The sequence below is a fragment of the Neodiprion fabricii genome, chromosome 2 (genome assembly GCF_021155785.1).
Source record: "Neodiprion fabricii isolate iyNeoFabr1 chromosome 2, iyNeoFabr1.1, whole genome shotgun sequence".
Taxonomy (NCBI): Eukaryota; Metazoa; Arthropoda; class Insecta; order Hymenoptera; family Diprionidae; genus Neodiprion; species Neodiprion fabricii.
Window position 1 is genome coordinate 37,030,277 of NC_060240.1, and position 23,914 is coordinate 37,054,190.

Below are 23,914 nucleotides of genomic sequence, written 5' to 3' on the forward strand. Positions count from 1 at the left end.
AAAGATGCACGGAGAATTAGGAACGCGACGGGGGAGAAGTAAGAAAGGAGAGGAAGAAGGGATAGAGGATAATAAATAAAAACAACAACAAGGAAAAGGGAGCTGAGGAAATACGGAAGGTACCTGTAACCTCGCGGTTTCGCGGGCAATGCGCGGGGAAGGGTTCGAGGCTACCCTCTACGAACTTCCCCCTCCTTCTTTCCGCCCCCCACTTCGCCGCGCGAAAAAGCTCCGCGTCTCCGTTTCACCCCTCCGGCTTATCCCTCCCCTCCATCTGCGGCGGGACCGCAAAAGCACCCCCGCCCCTCCGATTCTGCAGCACGCCAACCAGCGACCCCCGCACGTGTTTATCATATTCGCGTTTGCATTAAAAAGGAAAAACACACACGACGGGAACGTGGCGTTGTGCACGCCTGACGTACATGTACCCCGTAGCTATGTCGCTCCTCGATCGATGGGTAGTTTTATTTATTTTTCTTTTCTTTTTTTTTTTTTCAACTTTTTGCCACGCTTTCTCTCACGGATCAAGATCAACCGACGCGCTAATTGCAACTTGTGGTTATGATTTTTAATCAGGAGGGCTCGGATGAATATGTATTAATAATTACAAAGTATGCGTGTACGTGTGATATAGACTTGAAAAACTAACACATGGAGAATATAAACTGCATATTCTGGCTGCAAACTCGTACTTTTCATGCGGATAACCAATTGAGGAATGACAATGAATTGAATATAAAATATGTATTTGTTGCTGTTAATTGAATACGGGTTGACGTATTACTCGTTGAAAAAAAATGGCGAATTTTTATGCACGCGAAAAATTGCAACTTATTAGGGAGATTTTTTTATTTACTTCCGTATACCGTACGCGTGTGATTCGTCAAAATTTTTTGGAGTGAAAATGTATCCAGCGAAACTTTTCCACAAATACACGCACGTGTACAACTTGTACATCGATCGATCAAACTTTTGAACAGACGTAAAATTTATCCGCCCGAAAAAAAAAAAAAAAAAAAAAATGAAAAGTGGAAATCTCGGTTAATGTTGTCGAATAATGAAAAATCAGTGGCACCTGTTATCACCTCTGATGTGAAAAACTCCGCGTTAATTGGGTGATCAGAACAAGACAATCCGAGTAGAGGCGCACGCGGTATACATAGCATGGTGTACATAACTTATGTACCTCGTACACAAGCATCGCGTGACTCGAACTCGAGACACCGGATGCGCTACTGGTATTACATTATACGGGGACAGCCGAAAACAGGATAGATAGTGGTATTCGACCCGCCGACTCGAGGTGTTGGGGAAAAATATTTTACGACATTTTTCTTGTTTTAGTTGGTAAACTCTTTTCTCTCCTCTGCTTATAACGTGATACGTTACGCGCAGCGCACGACGATCGAACCGATGTGTAAAGATCATCATTTACAGGGTATAACTTGTCGTTAACCGCGCGGGGATTGACGAATGAAAATTTTTATCCTATCGCTGGTTTTTTCTATTTTTTTTCTTTTTTTTTCTTTTTTTTTTTTATTCTTGCGAAAGGAGAGTCCGATCGAACGAGTCATACGTAAGAACGTAGGTATCGTTTCTCTCTCGCAATCAGATCGAACTATAACTCCGACGACACGTGCGTCTAACGCGAAACGACACGTTTTGTTTTATGCCTTTTTACTATTTCGCGAAATGTTATCTATAGATACGCTTTACACGTGCATATATGTATCCAACTCGCGATAAAGAAACGACGAAATAAGCCTGACGATAGAAAATAATTTTATCAAAATTCATCGCGTGTATGTATGCGTATATATATATATATTACACGACATAAGTGTTTCCGTACGAAAGACGAGAAAGTCCGGTATAATATTTGTACGTGAAATATATAGTAATGTAAAAATAATAACTCTTGGTTATTCGACAAACAGAATCATCGAGGAAATAAGAAATATTTCGTTACGAGACAAATTTCAAACTGGTCTACTTGTTTCATTTTTTGCTCATTCGTTGCTTATACCTTTTTGCAAAACAATATACGATATTGTGAAAATTAGTGCTAAACACGCTTATATGGTAAGGTAATGTTCATTCTTTCGTAACGATTGCGACAAGCTCGTTAGAAATCGGAAAGTATTATGAAACAGATGTAAATTTTTCCAATACGAATGATATTATTGTACATATATGCGAGTGTCTGTCGCGATAATAATTTGTAATCGATAAAACGTTAATAACGAGTGAGAAATATTTTATCGCTGATATGGAAAAAAAAAGGAATAAATCTAAGAAACAAGCGTATAAAATTCATTATAAAACCGTCTAATTAGGCGAAAAGTGCGTAACGAGCATAAAAACACGAAACGTGAAACTTCTTTTTCACCGTCAGGTCAGAAAATGAGAAAAACAGGTAACGGTGTGTGTTGAACGCGCAAAAATATATATCACTACGGTATACGCAGAGTGTGAATATAATAATAGAAGGAAATAATGGAAGGGGAGTCACAAATATGCATGCGAATAATCGTACGCGGTATAGCGGTGGAAATGTTTGCGACAATGATACGAGGAGAGATGCGAATCGCGGGATGTGAGGCGAATAATAGAAGCGCGGCTGCGCGGAAATTTGAGATTTTCTCACCGCGCGATCTTGGCTCGCCTTCGATACGCACTATTATTTTGGGTACGCAGATTATGGTCGGTTTGCAGTTTGCAGATGCGATATTACATCGACATGTAAATGTTTGCGTTAAAGCCGAGACTAATAACGACGAAAAAATGGATAATTTTTTTCCCGAGTTTGTTTTTCACTCCCGCGAACGATGCAATAAAATACCGATCTATGCGATTTAAGTATCAATTATAATCATTGTCTTACCTACCGAGTACTCATTCGACGTTGTTAGTGAAAGAGGAACGAATATTTTCACCTGAGATTGAAAAATATTTTGATTTCAACTACAAATCAGCCGTTAAGACAACGTTCTGAAATTTACGAAATTTTCTTTTCACGCGCACCGTTTGAAAAATAAATACGAAACAATCGTTCAGTCGATAAATTTTTACCGCTTCGATCGAGTCGCGTTCGATTATTTTTCTGGGACTCGATTGATCGACGCATCGATTATATTTAACTCGGTGACCGTAGCTAGCCGAGACGCCTTGGCGAATTCGCAAACGCAACACACGTACGTACAATACACGTATGCGTAAGCGAGTGTGCGGAAACCTTCTAAAACCGTTTACGCGGTTATTACACCGACAAGCGGCGTCCTTCCTCGTCCGCTGTTGCACCGCAGTGTGCAAGTACTACGCAGTACCGAAAAAATCTCAACGAATTATACGAAGCGATGCAAAACAGTGGAAAAATCTCTAAGCTTTCGCCGGTGTTACACATACATGCGTTACGTGCTCGTACGTGTGCCTGTGCGTTTCATTGCCGCGTCAGAGCGACGACGGACGGCATACAATTAATTATACACGGTATGCCGTTAAGATCGTCGATTCGCGGATTTGCATACCGGTTCGCATATCGTTCACCACACGAAGGTTTTAATGCGCGTGTAACGTACGTCGGTGTATCGTCGTAATACACGGTGGAAATTTGATCGAAAATATGTTTCAATTACACATATGCTGCAGGAAATTTCTGCATGGCCGTTTACCTCTCCGCATACTTATACGGACATTTATTTATAAACGTAAATGTTGCAATTCTGGTTTTACGAAATTGTTATCATCGCACCGTTTCCGATGTTGACGCTTTCTTGCAATTCCGTTTGTATACCGTGTTTTATTTTAAAATCCCAATACAGAAGGTAGGCATATGCAATGCGTGACATACGCATATGCATACTGACACTGATCGTGCGGTATATTGCAATAATAGCCCGGTAATTAATAAAAACAAATTGTGCAGGTACCGTCATACTTTTCCTTATGCACTCGAGGATTACAATATAACCGATATACGTTGCGACACGTGTGCGACACGCGTGCTGCAGATATATATAAAATATATACATATATATATATATATATATATGTATGTATGTATGTACATACATATATATGTGTGTGCAAAGCGTTTGTCCACTTTCGGTATTTCGTCGAGGTGCAAGTATGCTTTACCATTATAATTATTATATTCTCGTCATTCTCCGTCCCCCTCTCCTTTGGGTAAAAAAAAAAATTTGCGCATATAAAAGGTATTTAAGCTGCGTTGATGTATGTAATACAAATGCACGTGTACACGCACGATCTGCCTCTGACAGGAAAACATTCGAATCCGCGTTTCAAGGCCCTTTGACCTTCCCTTTCCTCGGCGAATTGCATTGGACAGCCTGCAGCTAGCGAGATATGGAAATCCGTTTACGAAAGCAACACGTATACGAATGCACGTAGAATGCAAATTTATTTGAAGTTCGGTTGAATCGAAAAAACGAAAACAACGATTCTGTCGATTTGATACTTCGCACAAGGAAAGAATGTAAGATATAAAATTGAAGCAAGGTGGGAGAAGGAAAAAAGAAGTAAATTATGAATTTGATAAAAAAAAAACAAACAAATAAATAAATAAATAAAAAACTAGAAAAAAAAAAGGAACAACAACGAAATGTGAAAAATCCGCAAGCCAGATGCAGGGTGACAAATTAAACACGGCTACGCGTGCTGCAGAATCTCGGCGAGATTTGACTCGCGATACATCTGTTATAAATTTGTTGTTGTTATCCAGCGCCTGAAAGCGAAGGCCAGTCCCATTATTGGCCACGTGACACGATTTGCTGTGATTTTCCTTCGCGAGGTTAACGCGAATATCTGCATCAATTCGGCACGCATAGCTGGCTACGCGATAAATAATTAATATCGGGATTAACGTTTCGTTCGTGTATAATAAATTATTCGTCGTCGTTGTTGCAACGCAATAGAACGAGAAAAGTCATCGTCCTCGTCGTGTGAGCGTCGGTAGAAAATTAGCACGACACGTCGAGACAGAATTTTTTACGAAAAACAACAACAACAACAATAACAAATCCCACCGCAGGTACGGTAAAGAGACGAAAGATGAGGACTCCGCGTGCACTTTTTTCGCTGCCCACCTTGTACGAAAGTCGCGGGTGCTTCTTTCCGCCTCTCCGTGTGCGTAATGCCAAATCTACTCGTCGACACACACGCAAAAAAGCCTGTTCACGGTGCACGGGAATTGGTGAAGGGGGGGGGGTGAAGGGGCCTCGCGGCTATAACTCGGTGAGTTAGCTACCGACTGCATCGCATCGCCCCGCGTCGCCTGCATTCGCAAACATTCGGTGGCCGTTGACCTCTTCTGCCGGGCCAAACCGCCAACTGCCAAACAACACTCTATCCTTCTTTCTCTACTCCTGGTGCACTTGGTGGTTGGTTGGTTATAACGCCGCAGGGTCATTGCATCGTAGAAAACGTCGTATCGATGATTTCGAACGCTGCTCAATTTTTGCAACTTTTTTCTTTTTTTTTTTTTTATCCTGTTCCGTAACGCGTAAAATGACAATTGACGTTACTAACGTATAATCGTCGTTTGATTATGAGAAGCTGGCTCGGGAGGGATCGAATACCTTTACAGTTTGGCGCTTATTTAGGCAACTCCGCGGATAGCTCGCAAAATGTAACGCTAGCCCGGATCCAGAAATATGTATGTACGTATATGTGTGCGCGTTTGAATGGATGCACGCATAAGCAACGGGTGAGCCTGAAATATATTTCTTTCGGTTTTTAGCTCGCACTCAGGATCATCGTGCAACAGATGCAGCGGTAAGAAGGCGACGCGAAAGAAACGCCGCGTTATTCGACGAGCGACTCGCGAAGATTCTGTGGAACTGACGTTGAATTAGTTGAACGTAGGAAACTGATGCGGTTGGAAATTCGTCGAACTGCGAGATTTGAGATATTTCAAGCAAGTTAAGGTAAGATTGAAGTAGTCCGAAATCGAACTGGTGAAAAACTTTTGTTTGCCAAATGCAGGTACGCAGATTGTAGATATTCGTACACCTACCTGAAACCTGATACACGAATGAGGTTGATTTTGAGGTATGTGCAGACGATTTCGCAAAGTGATCGAGTCAAAGAAATATTCAATTGTAAAACAAATGTAATACAAGCCTATCGGACATAATAAGAAAGGGACACGCGAATGAAATTGAAAGTTGGGGTAATTCAAGTCTGATGAAAGTTAATCCAAAACTTGTACCGACCGTAGTCAATTTTCTCATCGTTTAGTAAACGTGTATATTCAGAAATATTTAACATCTCGGTTTGTTAGCGATTCTCTATCTAATAAGCCCTTTAGTCGTAGTGACAAGTATTCTTACTGCCTATTTTATATCCATTTTTTGTATATTTGGAGAACTTTTAAAGATATTTCTCTGCGGTTTTTTTACTATTTCGGATAGTATACTGATAGGATTTCAATACTCGACAGTAATTATTGCGATATAATGTAAATTATTATTGCTGTAAAGAAATTGATTGAAAAAAATCGTGAAAATTGAAGGAATAATTCACGAACAACAAAGTTACCCCTCTACGCATATACATGTTTTACATAAGTTATAAGTTATTGGGATCGCCGATTACGAATCTCGAATCAGACTTTGAAAATTCACTATGGCGAATCCAATCAGCGACCCCGAAAACTCTTGCATAGAGTTTTTTGACCGGATTTGATCAAATTTGAAATTTCCGTCCGCCGTATTGACTCCGCCGTGTTAAATTTTTGAAATTTTCTTTCAGATTTTTAATCTACGATACCAAAAACCATGGAATACTATCTTGTGATAAAAGTTGACTCGACGCAATAACGTGTGACTCAAAGGGTTGAGCCGGTTTTCGGCTTTACGACTGTTACCGCGTTCCTGCTGCTGCTTTGCCGCTTTGCTGCTCAGCTCGGCTTTGCTACATAAGCAAAGAAGACGTATAACGGCTCGCTGCAAGTACACCGATATATGTATAATGTAAAATGTACGCATCTGTGTAGGTATAACACACGTCATACCGCCATTCGCAAAACCGGGTGTATTATACTTGGGTGCAAAAAAAACCTGGGAGCAAAACACGAGACGCGTCTCCCGGTTGTATTTTACGCTTATAAGAATATTTGCACACAGACTCGCCGTCCTAGACGTTTGCAGAATCTTTTTCCTCCACATTCGACGTGTCCAAGTTTTGAAATTTGTAAAAATTGTCTCGTGTAAAATAGGCGAAAAAGGTGTTAAATTCAATCGTTCAAACGTTAGTCAAAGAATTTCTGTTATACAACTTAATTATTCAATTGTAAAAATTGAATTATTTACAACGGGAATTCCGTCCCATCTCGCAGTGCTTGACCAATATTCGACAGGCCATTAAGGGTACACGTATCTTCTCCACACATCTAACAACAAGTCCACCTATCGCAAACGTGAAAAAGGGCTTAAAATTAATCGCGATTCCGTATTAAATTCTAACCAAAAACACCCCAACAACTGTTCATTTGTCGCATAAATAAAGAAACGGCACGGATTCCAACAAACGGCAATAGTAAATTCTCCGAATTCGTGCCATTTCAATATTTCCGCGTCAAACGAGAACGCATCACCGCAGTGTTTTCGTTGAGAATCGCCCTTTCTCGCGTTCCAGATACGGCCTTCGATATCAAGGAGACCACCCCGTAGAACTTTAAAGGATCGCGTGGTCCGCGTGGCGCGGAATTCAGCACGTGATGAGATTCCGCCGCTGCGTAAGAGACGCGGATACAACGCGATGCGGCAGGCGGCAGAGCGGATAAGGAACGTAACGCGCGGATGCGGAGCACCCGGTTAACTTGCTCGGTGGAAATAGGTCATTGGCATATAATTTTATAATTACGCCGCAGCGGCGGCAGACGACGAATAGACGGTTGCACTCGGTGCTGCAGGCGGCGCCGATTCGCGGCAAATTGCGTCACCGAGGCCGCGTCCTATCCGACTCGCTGCACGCGTACCTCGATATACGGACACCGTATTCGCGAGTCGCGAAAGTTCAGGAATAAGCGACGAGGGTCACGCGTACACGCCACTTCGGACACTTGTTCACGGCTTTGTATCCGTACGTTCCACACACGTCCGAACTCTGCCGCACGCCGCTTCGTATGCGCGCAAACGCCCGTAGGAAACGAAACGGTCGACAAAGGACCCAGCCAAAACGCTCATGCCTCCATGCATAAACATACCCACGGTATAAATATAATACCTGTGTGTGTGTGTAGTGATACGTGTACCAACATCTATGCGAGTATGTATCGATTTGACGATACAACACACATGTGTATAAAATATAAAAGCTAGCTTACGATAAATCGTATTATTATTATCATGCGAATACGATATATTTACTTCCATTTCGCCAGCATGGAATTTTTTATTTCTCTTTTCCGCACTCAATTTCGCAACGATCACCTACATTTAACATATATATTATTACACACAAGTACATACACGATACGCTGAATTAGCGATAGCTACTATATACGTTTACGTATTTAACAATAAGTCGATCGAATTGCACATCGGCGAGTGTACAATTTGTTCAAGTATAACAAACTCAACGTAGGCGTTAATTTGTAAATAAATTTATGTGTTACAACTCTTGCCCCAGGCGATATATGTGTAAAATATTTGCAACACCTTGTGCATGCCGCGGTGTGAATTGAGACGTAATACGTATAATACCGTGTACTTGTAACGTGTGAGTAAATAATTTCCCTCACTCCGCGCAGCTGATTCTCCCAATGTAGCCCCCATTTGCGAATTCGATATTTGCAACCTTGCGGTTTGTCGTAATGTAACGAACGCCTATTTATCGCTTCGTTAAAGAAAAATTTTCAACCACTTCCCGCAGCTACCGGAATCCAAGTTATTTTTTCCCCGTGCAGCAATTCGTTCAGCGCCGCATCGAAATAAGAAATCGGAGAGAAAAATAACGCACCCACGCAATCATTCGCTGAAGAACCGAGCCAGGTTCTGAGATTGACTAATTTCAAGAGCCGCGCATCTGCACAGAGTCTTTCACACACGCGTGTGTGCACCACTGCATAAAAGCGCATCGCGAATCGCGGCATTGAATAAAATGGATCGATGTTTGTTGAAATTTGTGCTTACCGTGGAAGATGATTCAATGGTAAAAAGGGATAAGCCAGAAGTCAACGAAACGTGTAGAAGCTTTTGCCGTTTGCACGCGGCTGCAATTGCGAGATTCGTGAATCGTGCATCAGGTAGATTGGATCTATTGGCGATGCGCGTGGAAAGAGGAGGAGAGAGGAAAAGCCAAGCGTTTCACTGTTCTCCGTCTGACTTAATCTTGAATTCAAAAGAAAAGCTACAAGAGTCTTTAAGCAAACAAAAATTTTAAAAAACGCATCGCTGCGAGCCAAATTCGATGCAGATTTTTTCCACTCAACGTTAACAGTTTCGTCATATTTTACATATTTATCTCTTCTGCCTAATTCTGCAGAATCCATAATATAACGTGCCCGCACATTAATTTGTGGCCGTTAATTTTTACTGCACGAATCAGGTGATTCACGATCCAGGTTTTATTATAATAAGCGTTGACATTCGCGTTAAACGATTCGCCGACATTGAATCAGGTGCATGTTTTTTCACCAGATGAGAGTATGAAATCGGGTCAAGGGTGACAGTCTTGAGGTGTTTATTTTTTCGTCTAGTTCTTTTTTTTTTCTTGTATTCTTCTCTTCGTCCTCTTTACCTTATCAATTATCATCGTACCTGTACGACTTTATTTTTCTCTGCAGCAGAAATTTGTACGCCAAGTATAACGTCGGCCGTGGAATGTATCACACGTACAGACATAGTTATTTCAAAGATATGTATCACGAGATTTTTGCTCATTCGGAGAAAAGTTTTGCGAGCGAAAAGATTCGTTCGTACCAAGTGGGCCTCCTCCGCACGTGTATAAAACACGAGCCTCGCAACAACTAGGCCGAGATAGATAATAGGTATCGCGGTTTGGAAGTGTTATTTTTATTTGCGTTTTTTTTATTTTTTTTTATTTTTTTTTTCAATCATCAGGGGAAACGCACATCCGCCACGGTATTCATTTACGTTTTTTTTCAGAAATCCTTCCTCAAAATTATTTCTAAAAACAAGGTAACGATCGTTGCGGATAATTACGATTACATTACACCGCGTGTATTATTGTTCGCGGCGTGGTGAAAAAACAAGTACATGTACATGTAATAATTGTAAACTTTACTGTAATTTTATGTATGTACACAATATGTTCAACAGCATTTTGTACAAGCGTTTGAAATTGAACGCTGCGATAGTTCGGTGAAGAGAAGAAAAAAATAAAAAAAGAAAAAAAAATTGGTGATTTATTAGACGAGCTTAGATCCGAGCGTGATAATCGTTCGATCTGCGGCTGTATCTCTCTACGTATAAAATAATATAACCTACACACACCACAGGTTATACCTATGCACTGTACGTGCGGAGGCATGTGTGCCCGAACGTACGTACGCGTGTAAGTATTTGTGTGTATGTCGTGTACGGTGCACTTGTCACGAGTATGACACAGCTGGCTAGAAAGTTAATCTATAACGATAGTGATTTGCGGCGACATTGTAGGTATGTACAATGCACACGATCCGGACACGTAGCGTGTGAATTTTTTTACCGATAACGGAGTAGGTAATCTAGTTACTATGCGTCTAATCTAATCTCGAGTAATTTGAATGATATTTTTGGGTGAGTGCGATATCATTATGCAGCCTAGTCTGCGGAACGTAGGTAAACTCCAGGGTAAACTAGTATCTAAAATTCGGATCGTACTCCAGTTTCGATTAGCGATACGTAATTTCTTGATAGTCGGTTGGACTTGTTACGTTCATACGATATCGTTGTATCTACATAGCCGAGTATATGGTAATAATTGGTGTTACATTATAAACATCACGGAAGGATTTTAAACAAAATTTTTTTATTTTTTTGCACTCCGCGAATCGTTTCGAAAATCGAGTTTCAACGATGCGAGCAGCCTGCGTTATACGTATAACATACATATCCGACTATCAAAGCCCGATAGAATTGTCGAGTAACTTACGCGACGACGACGTTTCGTTGCAGCCGCGAGAAGCAATTGGTCGAATAAATAATCCAAGAGAAGAGGAGGACTCGAGAAATTGCAAACAATGATTGGCTGCTCGAAATTTACGTATAATAATTATATACCTTGTGCATAAAATCTTGTTTATCGGACGATTATCCAGACGTGCTTTTGCGTGTGCAGAACCATTAGGTAAGACGCTTACGTCCGAATCATGCCTATATATATATATACGTATATGCTGTCATTATGCGTCTAGAAGATTGGTCGTATAGGTAAGTATGTACGTAAGATATATATATAGAAAACTATATGTATCTGACCACGAATGCACACATCGCGACAGCAGATGTCCACGCAGGCATATAACGTAAACATTTATTTATAAGACTCGCGGAAGGGGTTTTCTTTTTTTTTTTTTTTTTCTTTATTTCCTTTTTCGCTCTACAAACGTGTACGTTTCATACGTTCTGTTGGCCGCGTATTTCCATCGTTGCATTCGCGCTTGCGCGCTCGTCCGTGTATCTCTACGCGCTGCGTTTGTTTATTAAAATTATTACACTCGCGATACGTGTCCGCATACGAGTAGGTGGAACGTTGACTTAGCGAATAGAAAATAATTCGTAAGATATACGGGTTTGCCGAAAATAGTTAATTAGCATCGGTCATTGTCGGACGTTCACCGCGAGGAGTGTATAAAAATAAGAAACAAACGTTGAACCGAAACCACGTGACGGATCTGAAATTCTTTGGGACGACTGTTGCAGGTGAGGAAATACGAGCATACCTGCGGGTACACACCGACGTTCGAAAGGTTTACGCTACAAAGCGCGTATCGAAGATCGGGAAACAGCCGCAGCGACAGCTACGAAAACGAAACGAGTGTTTACAGTTGCGCAACGATTCGCGAACTCCGATCTGCGCGCAATGTGGAAAATTACGCTCACCGTCGTCAATTACTACAGAGAAGCCTCGGAGAATTCGAGGGTCGCCTAGGTTAGCCAGGCTAGATAAATAGCGTCGGTTGCGGGCCGGGTGGCGTAACAGTCTGCGGGACGTCTGGCCGGCATAGGAAGCACCGAGGTCCGGTGGGTATAGAACCGAGCGCGACAAAAGGCGAGCGCCGACATTCACCTCGTCTAGCGATCGTCTAGCCGAAGCGGTACCAGTGCCCCACTCTCGATTCGAGCCGGCCCGCGCTGCGTTTTCCAACGCGCTCCGACTAACGCACGTGCACGCGGCGCCCGCATAGACGACGCGTTTTGCCAACGAATGTCACGCGAAGGAGCGCGCGGCGCGTGAATGCACGCGTGAGTCTCGCGTCTCTCGGTGCGGACACTCTCTGCTACTCGAGAGCCGCGAAGGCCACGGGCGCCCGCCGCCCGACGTCACGGCGTGTGTGTAGGTGCGTGCATACGTGCATACGTGCGTAGGCCTACCTTGCGCGATGCTCGTAGATGGAAAAAAGCAATGTGCTCTCCGCTCCTGCTGGCGTTGCCGCGTCCTTGCGCCTCGGTGCCAGGCGCGCTCCCGTGCAGCTATTGAGTCGTTTAAGTCTCCCGCTCTTCGCCTCTCGCTATTTTGCCGTCCGTCTCTCCTCTCGCTCTCGTCTCCAGTAACGAAAAGCGATACGACAAATTCTCTTCTTCTCCTTGTTTTCTATCTCTAGTCTCTAGGCGTCGCTGTGCAGCGTCTGCGGCCGTCTAACGAGCACTCGGAATTCCCGCAGTCGTCCGCCCATCGCCGAATTTAGTTGGCGGTTCTTTTTGCCTCTCCTTCCTTTTTGCTTATTTTTTTTTTTAATATTTTTTGTTTTCGTTTCTCTTTATTCTTTCCTCTTCGACTTTTTTCAACTTTTTTTTTCTCTTTTATCTCGTCGGCAGGTTACATTACGTTGCGTTGCGTTGCGTTAGGTTAGGTTAGGTTAGATTAGGTTAGTTTGTCAACTGTTTTCGTTTACTCGATTGCCGCCGACGCTTCACTCATACACGCGCATGTCACCACTCTTTTTCAACTTCCGTTCAAAACTCCCGGGACACCCCTCGCCGTTGCAGTTCGAACCGTTCCTCCTTCCGAGTCTTTCACGACTAGTTCGAATCGCACTCCGAACGAATTCTGCAAGTACTTCCCTCCTGCTTTTTCTCCTCGTTGTTCTCTTCTCCTTCTCTTCTCCTTCGTGAGCAGTGTTTCCGGGGTAATCCGGACGAACAAGCGACTAAAGGTAGAACAAAACCACCGAAAAACCGAACGAACGAACCGGTATATGTGCAGCGAACGTTTATAACAACAGCTGGTCTTGCGTCAAAGTTCAACGGTTTGGTTCGAAACTTGTGCGGCGATTGAAACTGCGGAGCACGTCTTTGACGAACGATTGAACGTTTTTCACTAACGATGTTTGTAACAATAAAAAAACAAAACGAAACAAACAGTCCGACGAACAATGAGATTATATTTAAACTGTTGCAGTCTTGTTGTTCTTGTTGTATTATTGTGATCTGTTTACGTTGTTTCTCCCTCGGTTTTCTTCCTCTCTTCTTTCTTTTACAATTCTCTACTACTCTCCTTCCTTCTTTTGACTTTTAACTTTTCTGAATAACGATCAAATTCCCGCGTGTTACGTATATACAATTATAACAAATTCCTTGCGCGCAATTTCCTTAATTTTATATTACGTACTCGCGATACGTTATTTCTACCACTTTTGTACACGCATCTACCGGTATTTAAACACGTTTATACTATACTAATACGTATGTATATATATATATAAATATATATATATATACACACACATTTATATATGTATAAAAGGGAATGCAAGACGCAGATGTAGGCACATGTATAATATATATTGACAGAAATCTCACGTTTGCGAAGGAAGACGTATAATATCTGAATTGCAGCATATACGTATACGCGTGTATCTAGGTACGCAAGGCACGTACATACTTAGATACATATGTACATATATATACATAAATATATATATGTATTTACACACATATGTATCCGCCTATCTAGGCATATATGTATATGTATATATATTTATATATATATATGTATATGTATGTATGTACGTATATGTATATATATATATATGTATATGTATATACAGGCAGGCCGCACGGAGAAACGATAAGTAAAGTATAAACTTGGAATTAAGAAGCGGTGATCGTTATTCGCCGATGACACCAGCCGCCAACCTTGTGGCACAGCTTGGACACGGGACTACCTAGTCGTAGAATGATTGGGAACGCAACTGGGCAAATCGCTGCGTCCGCGCGCGGGTTGGCCGGCCAAGCGCCTCTCCCATGCAGTTTTTCGGGCGTGTTTCTGTGTTGGTGAGGAGAGCCGCCGAGGAGGCAAAGTGTATAGTTACCGAAATGGGTAACCCTGTGGAACCACTTTTTATTGAGTGTCGCAAAATTCATAGGAACCTCCGAAGAGAGAGAGAGAGAGAGAGAGAGAGAGAGAGAGGGAGCGAGAGGAACGGCGGGGCAGGGTGGGGGGGGGGGGGGGAGGGGTGGGGAGGAGGAGGTCGACTTGACGGCGAAACGGGGCAAGGAGGGGCGGCGGAACCGAGCCGGAGTGGAGGGGATTCAGGGGAGTGTAACTCACTCGCGGGATATTCTCTCTTCCTCCTCTTCACCTCGGCATCGAGGGCTCGACGGTGTTCCTCCTTCCCCTCCCTCTCCCACCCCCGATATCTTCGCCCTTCTCGCGCCACCTCGCCCCTCGTTGCGGGTCCTCGCCAATTCTTTCCTTCCCTCCCCCCCCCCCCCCTTCCCCTGCGCCCCTCCTCGCCGCCACCCCTCCTCCCGCGTCTCATCTCAGCGCCGCGGCTGAACCTCTTTTTTCCTCCCTCCTTCCCTCGCCCTCACCCACCCACCTCCCTCCGTCCTTTTTCGCGCGTCCCACCATCCCTGCAACGGCAGCCACCCGGCTCGCTCTTTCCGCCAACCTCCCCCTCCCCCCCCCCCCCCCCCCCCCTTCCTTCGACGAAAACCCCGACATCACCGCGGGACCCCGCCGTCGTTGCCCCGGACGGCATTTAGCCTGTGCATAGCCAAACTTACGTACAGTTAGCTGCGCGTCAAACGGTAGGCAGAGGCAGAGGTAACGCTGATTTTTCACCATCGCCTGGGCTTTTGGCGGGGCTTCGACTGACCGACGCACGAACTTTACGAGCTAGGCGCTGGACGCGCGATTACGGTCTTCTGTGTGCGCGACGGACGAATGCACTCACACCAGATCCCACTTCTAAGATCTGCGACTGTTTTCTTTTTTTTTTTCTCTCTTTTTTATTTTTCTTTTTTTCTCCGTATCATAGCCGTGCGATACATACACGCGTTGCCAGCGACCGTACGTACGACAGCGTTATTTCACATTGTATACGCAGCTTGCATACTGTAATATCATGCTAGTTTTACATTCTATTTCATACCTACGTATACATGTACGTAATAACGAGCGTTTTAGACACCGTGTTTGAATTCCTTGAACGTTCGAAACGCGTCTGTACCACGTTGGTGCGTGCGTACGTGTAAGGTATACGCGTATGTACGTGCCTGCGTGGCGACGATGCGGTGGAAGGCTGTCGTATCGTACGAACAGCACCCCGATACGTATTTATTACGTACGTACGTAGGTGTGCGCTCGCGCTTGCATCGAGATTAATGAATATAATATGCGAGTATCGGTGAGTGAGGATTGTATCTTTCGACGTATCTTTCTCCTTTTGTTTTCCTGCTTTTCAATCTCCTCTCGTTTTGTTTCGTTCCTTGAATTACAGCTTAACCCGACGCTGTTATGCATGTACGTACCTAAACGGAGGCTTAAAATCTTTGAACTTGCGTAGGACGGTTCTTGGGCGGTATTCGGAATTACCGAAGTCACACGGTGCGCTGTGCACTCCATCCACGGTATTTTATTTATTTTCTTCTTCACATTTCGTATACGGATCTTCGAATCACGTGCACGTCGAAGCAATCGTGTATCTGTATCATTCGCACAGAGAGAGAGAGAGAGAGATGAAAATGGGTAAGACAAGGATAACAAGGATAATCTATGCGACGTGTAAAATATGATACATGTACGTACACGTACGACGTACGTGATTTATTCGAGGCGGAATGCAGAAAATGGGCATTATATGCATCGTCCTTGGATGCGGGAAGACGAGCTGCTGGATCGCGGCGGCGACCGTTTCCGTTAACGGTGCTTGACGTAGGTGGAATTAACCCTTTCCCGGTTCACGTCCACACGTATCCGCATTATCCTGTAGCACACGCGGATGCACACGCGTGCCTGAAAATGCTGCAGGTATACCCGCATGTACGTCGTACTGTATATTATACCCGGGGTCGATTTGTCTCGGGTGAAGCTTACGGCGAATAACCTGTGGGACGAGCTATCGCGTTACGATATTCGAAAACGTTCGAATTAATTCCCGCTTTGTTTTTTGCTTTTTCTCAGAGCGGTGAGAATTTTCAAACGAAAATTCAAAATTAAAAAAAAAAAACAAAAAAACAAAAAAAAAAAAGCACTGAAAACTTACAACGAAAATGCCTGAATGACACGAGATTTCCACCGATTTCTGAAACAGACAGACACGGCCTTCACCTCTGCCGCTGCTGCTGCTGCTGCTGCTGTTGCAAGGAATCGCGCGTAGCTGATGCGAGTTTAGGTTGGGTGACGTGGGCGTTCCAACTGACTCACCAGCTGGATCCCTAAGCGCCTCGTCAACATCCTAACGTAGTTCCAGGCCCGGGAGGAACGGACAAGCGCAAATAGATTTCAAGGCCCCCCGACAAGTTGCGGAAAAACAAGAAAAAAAATAAAGAAAAAGGTAAACAAAAGGATGGACCGAAGAAAAAACGAAAACATATTACCTACGAAGAGAAAAGGAATGATAAAAACCATCAAAATATACCAAAATCTTTTCCTCCTACACATACGTAACTTGTTTATGCACTTTGTTCAAATGTGTGCACGAGTACGTGGGTGATATGTATGAACAAGAAGAAAATTACGTGTTTTCAACGCACGATGCGCAGATCGTTTATTATACATTATCCACGGTGCATTGTGCATAATAGCAAAAATACGTTTCCCAGAAAATTAGAAAGTTCCTAATTCTCCGTTGTAAATTTCAGACTTATCGAGTAAATATTCGACTCTCGAACCAACCGGGAAAAAAAATTGTTTTCCACAGAATCAAGACGAGAAACTGCAGTTCGTCATTCTTTCCCTATTTTCGACCTTGAATACGATCGAGATGAATCTCACAATCAGTGGGACGATGCGACAAAAATGTTTTAGTATTATTTTGCAACGAGCGGAAAATCGTGGCCAATTTTCTCAGCGACGTAGTGCAAGTAGTTTTCGAGTGCAGATATCAACGTGAATCGAAAGCTTGTCATTCGACATTGTTTGTAAACACGAAATTTTGTCAGATAACAAACTGGTAAAACCCGTCAAGCTCACCGAAATTTTTCAACGTATGTTAAATTTAAAAAAATAAAAATTCATTTTAGGTTGGGAAAATTTGCAAAAATTTCAGAACGGACACGTTATAATAATTGGGTGTTTTCGTAGCGGTTTAACCAGGCTCAACATAGGCGTGATGAAGAAATTAATATGTTACAGGCAATTAGCGGAGCATTTCGGGTGCTTTCCGCCACCCTTGTAATAAATTTCGCCGTTGCAGGTCGGCTGCAGTCCGCAACCCCTTTCTCAGACCTGAAGCGACAGTTTCCCGGTATACGTGAAACGCGGCGGGCCGAGATCAAGGTGAAGTTCGAGTACCTGTTGCCTTCACACCCCCGCTGATGTATCGCTCGCTGCATATACGCTGCAGCTGCTGATGCCAGATGTACCTTAAACACCCGATACACTTGTATTTGTCCCACCAGGTATTAACGTACGTATGTGTAATAAGGGTGGTGCGAAAAATAAAGTTGTTTTTTTCACTCTTACCCCATGAAATGTTTGTGTTTCATAGAAAAACTACCCTACAAGCTCAAGTACAACAGGTCGCTCTTTGAATCCGTATTTCCGAATTGTTGTTTCGTTGTTGTTTGATCACAGACCTCGATCACTCTGGATTCCCATTCGGTTATTGCTCCATTTGCACCAAACATATCGTAGATAATATATCCATATTGTAATATAACTGATGTTGGCAAGCGCGCAAAAAATTGACAAATTGACGGCTGCGTCAAATTTTCAACTAACGTTTCAACGCACATGACACGTATGCCTACTTGCAACGTGTAGGTGTTGCGCAGCGTTTCATTTAATGTTAGTCGAAGAATGCGACGGTGCAGCTGCCGCGGATATAGGCTACATATGTATCTGCATATAACATATACCGACGTATGTACGTACATACGTTTCATAGGTACATAAATATGTGAATATATTTGGGTCAGTCAGTCACGCGGCACATAATCGACGAGTGGAAAGAACTACAAATTAATATGCGAATAAATATTATACACATCCACACGTATGCGATAATTATACGCATACATAGATTAATTTCCTCCATATATTTCTCTTGTACATGTATAAACCTTTCGCACTTTTCATTTTTCGAAGAAAATAAAGCCAGTATCAATTAACGCGATGATTTTCGGATGAAGAATCGTTATCAGATATTTACGTTTCGATCTTGTTATTTCCTTAGACGTTACAATCACTTGTACAGAATAACGACTCGCGATTTATACAAAATATCACGGATAGTCCATAGATAAAAGCTTAATATTTAAACACGGAAATTCGATCAAGAGATAGACATTTTCTTAATTAGAAAATTATCGTAACTTATTCATGATTTATCCAGCCACAAAATATCCGTGTAATATATTCGCACTTTTGATCGTCAGCTAGTTATATTCGCGGAGAAGAAAAAGAAAGAGGAGGAAAAAAAAAATGGTAAAGAAAACGAAAATAAGACGTGACATTTGCTAATTTAGGAGGATAAGGTAAATCATCCATCTGTACAAACACGTCGTTATATTATGTTATATAGATCAGGAACATGTGCCGTAATTCATTGAATGTCAAATATGAATTTCTTTTTTTATTCCTTTCAATTTCAGTCAAATAATAACAATAATAATAATAGTAATAATAACCAACGAGTAGTAGAAAAAGGAAAAGAAATTGCGGCAAATGATATTTTTGTTCCTATACCAGGACTATTTGTATATTTAATGAATTTGAGATACATGCCTCAATTGTATCTAGTTTAAGGACACAGATGCGGGTAAAACGAGTAAAATAGATGAACAAATAAGAGAAATCCATACCCGATTAAAAAACGTAGTTACGCGTGGCAGAGGGGCTTCAAGATAAGGTTTCGATTAATATTAATAACGATAGTGATGAAAGGAAGTGAATAAAAAAAAAATCTACGACTGGGTAGAAAATATTTTTGCCGTTGCTTAAAGTCACCCAAAGACAGTTTGATCGGATCATTATTACAAATCCTTTACCGTGGAACAAAAAAAGTGAAAATTAAGACCAGAAATAAAGTATAAAAAGCTGGATCAAAGAATTCAGAACGTACTCGTATACGTGTACCGTGCAAATGTGCAAATAACATGGTCATCGTGGAAATAAACGATTGGTTGTGGGATTGCGGTGAGGTGAGGGGGGCGGTGTGCGCGTTAATTTTTGGCGTTATACGTGTGTTGTTGACGGTATTGAAATAACTTGTCGAAAGAATGCACAAATATACCGCTCAGAGAGAGAGGTAAGGAATGGAGGAGGAGGAGGAGGAGGAGGAGGAGGAGGAGGAGGAGGAGGAGGAGGAGGAGGATGGCCACGTCACGTTGGAACTCGTCCACGAGTGCCGAAACGCTTTTTGAACCGCAACGGTCTAAAGCAGCGAGCAAATGACCGCCTCTGCAACAACTCGGTGCACTATCCATCTCCTTCTCTTTTTCTCTCTCTCTCTCTCTCTCTCTCTCTCGCCGAGTTATCCTCCCATCCGGCCGAGGGCAAAGGAGCAGCTATTCTGATTCTCTAAAAATAAATTCTAAGGACAACGGGATAATAGAATAGTGTCCTGCCGAGACCTGAGAGGAGCTGACGTTGCGACGTCGAAACTGGTTCCTGTCGGTTAGACGTACCTATGTACGAGTACGACATACCTTTTTCATTCGAAGATTTTACCACCGCGAATATACAACGATCATCCACGTATACACGGTTTTTTTCTCTTCTACTTTCTTCCGGTCGTTTCTTCATCTTTAGATTTTTACTCATCTTCGTCTTGGAGTGAAAATAACGCGCAGCCTGATCTTTATCACATCTTGAGCTTGATGCATTTTTCTTTTTTCGAAATAGTAAAGCAAAAAAGACGAGAATTGCCCGAATTTAATCTAATAATTCTTTTTCTATAATAATGAAAAAGAGAACAGCGAAAAATTATCATCACCATTCTTATAATAAAGTGTAGAAATTATTGTCGAGAATGAAGTTTCATTTTCACGCAAAGTGCAGCGTAAGAATGTCAGCTGTGAGTTTGTACGGGCGAAAATCTAGGAACGAGCCGCTTGGGTCAGGGAATATGTAATACTGAGAGTGAAATCCGAGCGTCCGAATCTTTCGTTTCACGCTCAGGCATCGTATGAACATTTCGCGGTGAGATCACCGGGGATAAATTAGTAGCACGGATTACTATTAGGTATGCTGCATGTGTTTGATACAGTACGACACTTGCCGATGCCCGCGGCACGTTTTCCTTATCGAGTTTATGTACGAGGATAAACTTCCGGTGGGATTTAGTTGCGGGATTGTAAATACGGAGAAAAGTTTGAATTACCTGGGAATTTGACGATGATAAATCGGTGGAATATGATTTTGAGAATGAGCGATGAATGATTTGGGAAAAAGTTTTCATTCGAACTCAATTGGGTTTCAAATTTGAACTTTTGTGCGAACCTTAATTTGGAGTAATATCATTGTTTGAAGTAATTTTTTATTGCAAGAAAAAGTTTTAAAAAAAATTTCAACAAATTATGCTCTTTTGTTTAAACACCTTTAAAAAAGACAACTTTCAATTCTTTTTAGGGGAAGTTTGGTTCGCATAGAAAAAAAGGATATATCGTTGAGGTAAATTTGAAACCCTATTGATTTCAAACGAAGATCGTCAATATTTGCCGAGGAAGTACTATTAAAAAAAATTACAATATTCGTTTGAATCTATGTATAAAATTTTCTCAAAGTTTCAAACAATTCATGAAAATCACTAAAATACCGTAGTCTTAAACCCATTTCCCCCCTGAAGAGAGGGAAGAAAATCCTCTGACTCATTCTTTGGGTCAAAGTAAACTTTTCCAAAGTTTCTCACGGGCAATAAAACCACGCTGCATTTAAAAACCAACTTGTTAGAATTTTCGAGCCTTCCCAAATAAATCGATCAACCACTTAACAAACCCTTATACGCAGAGTTCTACCGGTAACATACGTGTATCTGGTCTAGTTTGTTTACACTTCAGAGATATATTCCTGATATTCCCCAGAGACGCTAATAACATCCGCTTACGAACGCGCTCGGTCTCGATTCCATCTGTACCTACTTGAAACTGTCGTACAATTTTTTTGTTGAACCCAAAACGTTCAATATTCCGTTTACATAACAACCTGAAAGCTATAATAATCCCCTGTTGAATATTACGAATTTTTCAATCGACGCCAACAGTTTCGTTATCTATAAATTATTGACCCAGCAACCAGTTTTGCACCCGTAATTGTGATTAGCAACATTTTTCCGTTTCACCAATTTGCAGTTCACCTGAACTTTCCTTCGTACAAAATACCGTGCACGACGAAACCGCAGAAACGGATCATCGACAAATACAGTTAAATCAGCGATACCCACACAATTCTACCATGCAATGTTGGTTTTGATTCTAAGTAGAATTTGTCTAGCGAAAAATATCACCTATCCCACCGTCTCCGACACCTTCATTTTTCATCCACCTTATCCCTGCTCATCCGCATGTTATCCATCAAATTAATCCTATTCTGTTCTATTCAATTCTATTCTATTCTATTCCTTTCGCTTCAATTCCGGGTACGATACGGCCCTGGAGGATCCGAGGCTCATGGACTCTCGACTAGCGGATCGGAGGATCCAGGATCCCAGATCCGTGCAGGACTAGCCGTCGGAGGGCCATGAACCCCGAAACAGGTTGCCCCCTTGGACGTTCACCTCCACGTGGGCAAGCCAACTGCTCCCTCCTGTCCTTTGCCCCCCCGCTCTCCTCGCGGCCCTGGAGGGCCTTCCCCCCTCGCCCCTTCGCCCCTCGCCTCTCACCCCCACCCCCGCCACGCCGCCCCTCGAAAGCTCGGGATCCTCGCGATCCGACACGCGAGAGCGCGAGTTCACACACAACGCAACACCGGGAGAGATGGTGTTGTATAGAGCCGACCCGATGCACCCGACACCCCGAGAAAAGGGGTATTAGATAATCTCTCGCGTTAAAAATCCGAACGCCTCGGGCGAGCCGCGAATTCCTTCGATATTGTTAACTGGTTCCTCGGCTCTTTGATGCTGCAGGTTAATTTGGCAAAATTTGCGGGGGAGGGAGGTTTTAGACATTTTTGAAAATTTTTTTTTTTTGCTCCTCCTTGCAGCTACAGGCAACTTTCGTATGTCGCTGTGTCGTTTTTTATTTTTGAAAACAATACACAATTATTCAAAGGACCCCGCAGAATCCTTATGAAAATTGACTCCCGGACGAATTCGCTGGATTTTCGATCTGTCAATTTCATTGCGCGCGCATTATTTTTGTACTGTTTTTTTTTTTTTTTGTTTTCACGAAGTTCAGGCGGTTTGAAATTTCATTTCTACAGCCCAGCTAAAAATGTACACGTGTAATCATGTAATATTGTAATATGTACGTCGACTGCGGTGGCATGAAATAATCTTATCGGGTGAGTTCCGATCTAACGAAATTTTCGTAATTTTGCTGAAGGTTGTGTTATATTTTTGAGCCGACGAAAAAGTTTACCGAAAGACATTTCATCGCGCCGATATGATTAAATATTCTTATCGCAATTATTTCTACGTAATTATAGAATATACGCGAGCATCTCCAAATGAATAATTTTTACAAAATTGTACGCAACTGAATTGTGGAATCAAATCTGGTCAGAAGCATCTTAGATGTCTTCTCGAATTTCCAGCATTCTTTAATTCTGTAATTATCACGAGCACGTAAAGACTCGGTTGCAAATGATATTGATTAAAAATTTATCGTCATATCGTCATTTTCTGCAGCTCTACGACACATCTAAGCAATGTAACGACATTTTTTTAATCCACCGAGTGAAATTACTATTCTTTGTTAGTGTACAGTCCTTGAATATTTGTATTTTTACCATAATAAAAAAAAAATACATATATTTTTGGATACAGCATGCAAATTAGCTTTGTAATCATAAAATCTAGTAGGTGGGTGTTCCTGTTCTTTTTAATCACGGTCACTCGTACTAGGTGTAATCTTTTCTTGTAACCATTGCGATAGTTTGATGTTGGCGCGGCGGTAAGTTCATTTCGAAGCATTACTAAAATAAAAAAATGTAACAAACTGGACAAACGGATCTAATATCGCAGTAACGAAAGAATATAGTATCGACAACTTCGATCTGCATGATAAGCAGTTACGTACTTGTACCTAATTTCCATGCAATTTTAACAACATTCAAACCGTTATTTTAACTAAATCACCCGTTTTACTAAAATTTTCCAGTAATTCCACCAAACAAAATT

At 42.2% G+C, this 23,914-nt stretch overlaps 2 protein-coding genes across 12 annotated transcripts in view; one reads left to right on the forward strand and one right to left on the reverse strand.

Moving 5' to 3' along the window:
- The window catches only part of LOC124176902 (broad-complex core protein isoforms 1/2/3/4/5), a 74,824-nt gene extending 60,435 nt beyond the window's left edge, over window positions 1–14,389 (reverse strand). For 4 of the 11 annotated variants that reach the window (XM_046558759.1, XM_046558758.1, XM_046558757.1 and 1 more), the window contains exons 1-2: window positions 14,235–14,389; window positions 12,561–13,709 (exon numbers count right to left, since the gene is read on the reverse strand). The gene's annotated coding sequence lies outside the window, so the exon portion shown is untranslated. Of the gene's footprint in view, window positions 1–12,560; window positions 13,710–13,988; window positions 14,046–14,234 lie in introns of those variants that run through there. The other 7 variants (XM_046558760.1, XM_046558762.1, XM_046558761.1 and 4 more) reach the window with 6 other exon arrangements.
- A 786-nt stretch (window positions 14,390–15,175) lies between these two features.
- The window catches only part of LOC124176904, a 59,136-nt gene continuing 50,397 nt past the window's right edge, over window positions 15,176–23,914 (forward strand). Inside the window, exons 1-3 of the mRNA XM_046558767.1 lie at window positions 15,176–15,237; window positions 16,727–16,969; window positions 17,831–18,043. Coding sequence (XP_046414723.1) covers window positions 17,994–18,043 — 50 coding nt within the window. The 5' untranslated portion in view covers window positions 15,176–15,237; window positions 16,727–16,969; window positions 17,831–17,993. The remainder of the gene's footprint in view (window positions 15,238–16,726; window positions 16,970–17,830; window positions 18,044–23,914) is intronic.